General features: G+C 42.2%; 1 protein-coding gene across 1 annotated transcript in view; it reads right to left on the bottom strand.

The window, feature by feature from the left end:
• Nucleotides 1–6,172, bottom strand: part of LOC131351564 (vomeronasal type-2 receptor 1) — a 7,828-nt gene extending 1,656 nt beyond the window's left edge. Inside the window, exons 1-5 of the mRNA XM_058386982.1 lie at nt 5,931–6,172; nt 3,924–4,215; nt 2,063–2,941; nt 1,073–1,300; nt 1–67 (exon numbers count right to left, since the gene is read on the bottom strand). The exon at nt 1–67 is cut by the window's left edge and continues 57 nt beyond it. Coding sequence (XP_058242965.1) covers nt 1–67; nt 1,073–1,300; nt 2,063–2,941; nt 3,924–4,215; nt 5,931–6,172 — 1,708 coding nt within the window. The remainder of the gene's footprint in view (nt 68–1,072; nt 1,301–2,062; nt 2,942–3,923; nt 4,216–5,930) is intronic.
• Nucleotides 6,173–7,306: the final 1,134 nt, after the last annotated feature.

Genomic DNA, 7,306 nt, shown 5'->3' with positions numbered 1-7,306 from the left:
GTTCTCCCTGTCGGATGCCCATACGTGTACCAGGCTGGCATCTCTCACTACACACAGAGCGCGGAGTCTACGAGAGCAACAACACAGTTACACAAGCAGCAGATCAGAAGCTTTGAGTCACAAACTCATCATATTCCCTGCCGTATCAGTTTTATGAACCACTGTGCTGGGATTCAGGACATCAGAATTTTGGTTAGAATACATTTGAAAGGTGTGTGTGTGTGGGGGGGGTCAGTACTTATGCAGGTTAGTTTGCATATACAGATATTTAAGGCTATAACCTTCTGATGAGTAAACACTCGTTCCCTCATCAGCCTTTATTTTTTCTCTTGTGAAGTTACAAGACACACATTTTAATGCTTATGTGAGTAAAACTTCATAGAAAAGATCATCTAGAAGTCTCTTAATGTATTATATGCAGTATATAGTATGTGCACACATAGATACCCTGAACAGCCATAACATTATGACCACCTGCCTAATATTGTGTTGGTCCCACTTTTGCTGCTAAAACAGCCTTGACCCCTTGAGGCACTGTGGTATCTGGCACCAAGATGTTAGCAGCAGATCCTTTAAATGGAAGCCCCACCTCATAACTTATAAGACTTAACGGATAGATACTAATAGATTTGATAGATACTGACCACTGCAGACCGAGAACACTGATCTCTGATCCAGTTGTCTAAACGCCATCACAATTTGGCCCTTCATCAAACTCGCTCAAATTCTTACGCCTGCCCATTTTTCCTGCTTCTAACACATCAACTTTGAGGACAAAATGTTGCCTTGCTGCCTAATATATCCCACCCACTAACAGGTGCCATGATGAGGAGATCATCAGTCTTATTCAATTCACCTCTCAGTAGTCATAATGTTATGGCTGATCTGTGTATATTATTGCATAGACTTCTACATGAGCCACAATTCAATTTATTTGTATAGCACTTTTAATTGTCTCAAAGCAGCTTTACACAAATATAGAAACATATGATAAAAAGTTAAACTATTTATCCCTAACATCTATCCCTAGTAGTGATCAGTCTTGTGTACGCATCATACGGCGCTCACCGACCTGCAGCATGTCGTTATGCCAGATGATGGAGGAGTTGTCGATGTACAGCTTTTCCCCGAGCGGCGCCGTGCTGTTGTAATGTCCCACATGCATGTATGCGACCCCTCCGTCTGAAGCCCTCTGCCAGTTAAGGATCTCATAAAACCCAGGAACTTCACCATCATTAAAAAATATCTCCTCTCTGGTGTAGGGGACTTTGAAGCGCAAGTTTTTCAAGTAGTACATCAGCTAACAAGAAGGAAAATAATGTTAGACATGGTACACTGTTCCAGAAAATGGTTTAATGGTCTGCCACTGTCTGTATCTACAGCTGTAGTGCTGCTGATATACGTATCTGGATTCCTGAAGTGGGAGGGGCTTAAATGTGAAGGGTTTGCCTCAGGAAATACATTAGGCAGATACTACAGATGAAGGTACGAGGCTGTAAATCCATCGCACAGTACCTCACATCCATGTTATTGTCCCACATTCATCCCACGAGCTTCATATCCACCCTTCATGAAAGTAAAAACCTCTCATTCGTCCCTAAATCTCACCTAGATACCCCCATGAACCTTTCTGCCCAGCTATAAATTCTTCTCTCTTTAGGATTTAAGGTAGGATTCTGACTTCTTTTGACTTTTGCTCAAGTCTCGCAAACTAGAACTGTAGAATTGTATAGAATTGTGGGTTCCATGCTCATTGTGGCTGATCAAGAGTCTTGCTTAAGGTGTGAATTGTGGGCGGGGCTTATAAAGATATACTGACGGTGCATTCGGGTCAATATTCTTTATGCTTTAAGTTGAATTTATTCCTTACTTGTACGGTAGGATTCGGATTTTTGTGTAATATTTTCTTGGATCTAAATCCTTGCCACTAGAACTGTTCTAGATCTGAACCTGACCGAGATGGATTCACTAGATCTGGATAAGTGAATCCTACAAATTCTGTTCATGTAAATGTAAACCTAACACACCTCCATGTTGTATCTTTCCAACTTTATCTACTCACTTGCCAAGGCTCAAAGTTGGTGATGTCAGCACATGAGCCTCCTACGAAAGGTCCTTTCCCAGGCACGCAGTACTCCAGGTTGTGCAGAGCGTAGGCTACAGCATACACGGCTTTATAGACGTTATATGTCAGTCTCAACTGGGACACGTCCGAATAGGTGTTATTCAGCAGCAGTAGACTTTCCTTCCCAGTGCACAAGCCCTGTGGTGCCAGTCTTGCTGCTGCCCGTGATGCTGTAGCGTTCCCCACCTGCGAGGCCAGCTGTGCTCGGGCGCTGCTCAGTGCTCTGCTGTAACTGAGCGTGCAGTTGAAGGCCGTTTCCCAGAACTCCTCAGTCAAAGCGTCCTGGTAGGGGTCGATGTTAAGAAGGTGCTCGCGCAGGCCTGGGATGTTCGCCCGAGTAATAGCGAAGCCGATGGTTCCACTCAGCAAGGACATAACGTCGGGCTGGCGTGAGATGAGCGCAGACGTGACCCAGTTCTCGCTGGCGATCCACGTGCGGTTAGTGACGTTATTGCGTAGCAGCTCCTCCACCAGCGGACCCAGATCCACGTCAGATGAAAACACCACTATGATCTTGGCTGTGGAATCTATGATGGTGCGGACGATGCGATTGATGGTGTCCGGAGCGCTGAACTTGGGGAGCGTCTCGGAGAAGGAGATACACACGCCGGCCTCCTCGACCACCTCTTTGAAACGCTTGATGCCGTATTTGCCGTAGTCGTCGTCCGAAGCGATGGTGCCCACCCAGGTCCAGCCGAAACGCAGCACAAACTGAGCCATGGCCACGGACTGGTGCTCGTCGCTCGGGATGGTGCGCAGGAAGGTGGGGTACTGGAACCTGCTCTCCAGGACTGAGCATGAAGACGAGTAACTCACCTGAGATATAAATGTTAAAATCGCCTGTCACGCATGGCTAGACTCAGAAGAAACTCTTTAGCTGCTTAACAAACAAATTGAGAATGAAATCATTTTAATGAATTAATTAATATGTGGTCATTAACAGTGTCTGTAGTTCTGAGTGCATTACCATGTTGCTCTATTGTCATTTATCGGTTTCCTTCATTACCCACAATGCTGTTCTACTATTGCTGGGATTCAGCTCTCACTTCATTTCTACCTAAAGAAATTTGATGCAGCAACGCTTCAGTCCTTTAATCCATATCCTTAAGCTTCCAAAGCTTCAGTGCTGCTCATGCTAATACCACCATCACCACCACCATCACCACCACCATCAACACTCCCATTATCTCATTAATAAGTATTAGTCATTATTAATACTTATTCAGAACTTAATAATAAGTAGTATTAGTAATTAGTGTTAAATAACTTAGAATTAATTCAGTATTCCGCTATTTTTACCCCGGCTTTCTCATTAATATAACATGACTGAGAAAAGAAGATTTTCTATTTAGAAGCAAACTGTGAAACCTGACTGTTTGAGACGTTTTTTTCTACAAATTAAACTCAGCTGGAGCTGTGCTAGCAATAACAAAGTCAGCACGACACACACCACCTCACATGTCTGTGGAATAAAGAAAATACAGCACCAGCCATCAGATCCGGAGCAGAATCACTAAACACATCTTGAATCTAAACCTTTTTAATGTGTTTCAGGGTGACGAATGTTTATAACAATGTTATTACTATAAAACTACAAAGTGCTCTTTTAGATATATAATTTATTCTAGAATCCAGGATTATTTATTTATTTATTTATTTATTTATTTATTTTTCAACATTAATTCGAGAAAAAATGTCTTTGATCAAGAATTTATTCGGGCCGCTCTCACATTGGGTTTAGCCAAAGTCAACCCCAAGACATTACACACACACAATACACACACATAGACACACACACCTGTGGGAAATAGTAAAGGCCGAGGATTCGAGCCGTGGCGACAGAGAGGTCACATCCCCCTGCTCCCACCATAGCGGCGAGTGGAGGCCCGTTCCCACAGCGGTAATTTGGCACAGCCTCATCCTGACCCGTCAGGAAGGTCAGAGTTCCTTCCACAGCCTTGGAGATGGTGAAGCACGAGTCGTAGATGACATAACCGAGCTCGGTGTTGGGCAGCAGGTCCGGCCTTTTGTTGATTTCATTAATGGCGAACAGCATCGTCTGCGTCCAGCGGAAGGTACGGTAATTAAACCTGACAGAGAGACGAGCAAGGAGATGACAGCAAATCAGATCATAATCAGCATCTTACTCATGCTTTTGTTCTGTTAGCAGGTCTGTAAGGCTCTGGGTTGCTGACCAGAAAATCAGGGTTCAAGCCCCAGCACTGCCAAGCTAAACTGTCGGGCCCTTGACCAACCCTCCTTGCTCCAGGGGTGCTGCATCATGGTTGACCCTGTGCTCTGACCCTGTGCTCTGACCCCAACCCCCAAGGATGGGATATTCGAAGAAAGTCAACTTATGTGTAACTTAACTTAATGAAATTAAAGCCGCGATTCCACTTTCCGCCACTAGATGTCAGTAAAATGCAACAAAATAATTCGCTTTGTTCAGAGTCTCACCTCGACCCTCTAGTCATTACGATAAAATTATGAGCACATAACAGCATTAAAATACATGTTTAAATGTAGATTTACCTGTAGAAATCCGGTGAATTAGGCTTATTGGTTTTAATTTTGTTCAGTTAAAAATCTACACATACATTTTTAGCTAAACACAGAGCATATTTCTTTGTCTACTTTTTTCAGGTTCAACAGAACTTCTTAAATCTCTCCAAGTGATCCATAAACCTTTGCCAAAGACACCCTCATCTCATCTTCACCTCGCTTATATCCCTGACACAATAATAATGTGACGAACAGTTCATTCATTCTGGGCAAAATGTTGTACAGTGTAGTTATCATCATATCATCTGCTGTCTCACTGGCAGTGTGTGAATTAACACAGTGTTGAATTGCATTCTCTTACATCTAGTTAAAGTGCAGTTTTTTTAAAGTAGTAAAGGAACAAATCAATATTCTAGGGTATGACTTTAAAATAAAATACAGCCAAATCTGTAAGCTTAATGACCTCCCAGTGGACTAGTTAAGACTTTCAGGGACTTTTTACGATTTGAGATAACACACAGCCACCTTTTAGTGTGTGTGTGTGGGGGGGGGGAGATAGAGAGAGAGACTGAAAGAGAGAGAGAGAGAGAGAGAGAGAGAGAAAGAGCAATGAGCTGATGTCCATTCGGAGTATATTCCTGATTCCTGCCCAATGACAATTGGATCAACTCCTGATCCAACATCATCACACGTGTGTGTGTGGATAAATTGTACACACAAATTAGACTAGAATTCAGGAGACACCCTTTGGTCCATCTGGATCATGAAAAATAATATATAGTAAAAAAAAATATATATATATATATATATATATATATAATATGTAGGTAATAAAAATAATGTGCTTTTAGAGAATTGAGAACACAGACCAGATCCAGGTATAACACGCCCATGAGCGGTAACCATGGCAACCGGTGGTGGTGATGAGCTCCTGTTTTAACTAAAGTTAGTTAAAACAGGAGCTCATCACCACCACCGGTTGCCATGGTTACCGCTCATGGGCATATTATACCCGTGTCTGAAGGTGGTTATGAATGATAATTGAACGTCCAGACTTTAATATATTCCTACAGGTGAATTTATATCAATATAGAAATAGAAATGTTGAGACACATATAGAGTTAATATGAGAAACATTTGCAAGTTTAAGAGCTAGAGCAGTCTATGGAGATGGAGATTTACACAAGATAACTAGTGTAAAATATTATGATCCTTCATATTAACAGGTTTAATAACCCCACTCCAGGACATGAGTGCATTAATAAAAGCTCTGTCTGTGAAGTGAAAGACGGTGTAACGTTACCCTTCGCAGCCCGAGGACACCGGGTTGGACGAGGTGTTGGTGTCGGTGGAGGTGAGCCGGTTGTGCACGGAGAACATCCCTCCGATCACCACCTTCTTCTTCTCCACGTTCTTGTAGCCCATCAGATTGAACTTGGCCTTGAGTTTGCAGCTCTGTTCTCCCACAGCCACGGCCACCAGAAGCCCCAGCACACACACCCCTAACCACACGAGCCATTTTGCCCGAAATCCGCTCACTTTCATGTTATTTTAGCGACAGAATCTTCCACACACACACATATACAGAGACATAAGGCTGTTTGATGTCTACAGGTGTTCAGGAAGGTTAGTAACGCTTCGTTCCCTCATAACGCCTCATGGGAGAGGAGAGAGGTAGATCAAAACATCAACACTCGGTGAGAGAGACGTGAGGACAGACGCAGTGTCACTACTGCTGCAAAACATGTCATTAACACCGCGAGCCAGAGAGAAACACCAGCAGCGCCATGTTTATCACTCATTATTAAAGAATAGAAGGAGAATCAAAGTCTATCAGGGGTGCCATTACTTTTGCATCAGACGCTGTAGACACAATGAGAGAGAAACGGAGGAAATGCTTTTATTTTTAATATCCGTTTTATTGTGATCAGATTCAAAACAGGAATATTAAAGTTAGTACTACACACACACACACACACACTCCATTTTATTCACAAGCTTCTTACAACATATCCAGTAAGATGATGCAGATACATTTCATAATATTCTACAATATTAGCAATAAAATTCAAATAAAGGAACAAAAACAATGAGAAAAAAAAATTCATATTATATCACTATTCTAACTGTAATATATAAACATCATGGAAACTAACATGTGGAGCAAACAACAGAGGATTTCTTTATCTTTACGGTGGGAAAAGTGGGTTTTTAAGGAATTACTGCATCACTGTAGTTTTATATAAATTTCAATAATGCAATACTATACATAATTGATTACATACATCATAGTGGGGTCAGTGGTGGTTCAAGTGGTTAAGGCTCTGGGTTGTTGATGGGAGGATCAGGGTTCAAGCCCCAACACCACCAAGCTCCACTGTTGGGCAACTGAGCAAGGCCCTTAACCCTCTCTGCTCCTGGGGTGCTGTATCATAGCTGCCCCTGTGCTCTGACCCCAACCTCCTCAGCTGGGATATGAATGTATGTGTGGCGATAATAAGGCATCTTGCCCCTCAGTTCAGTTTTTAAAAAAATATAACATCAAGTTCCAGTAGCTTATTTTCCACAATCAGGATCTGAGAGCAACCTCCATTAAAAAGAAAAAAAATATTAATTAAAATATAATAAAAATATTAATATTAATGATTTGTCAGCCCAGGCAAAACTATTTATTAAGCA

Source organism: Hemibagrus wyckioides, linkage group LG04 (assembly GCF_019097595.1).
Source record: "Hemibagrus wyckioides isolate EC202008001 linkage group LG04, SWU_Hwy_1.0, whole genome shotgun sequence".
Lineage (NCBI taxonomy): Eukaryota > Metazoa > Chordata > Actinopteri > Siluriformes > Bagridae > Hemibagrus > Hemibagrus wyckioides.
The sequence above is the reverse complement of the archived record's forward strand: the minus strand, read 5'-3'. Positions and strand labels throughout refer to the sequence as shown.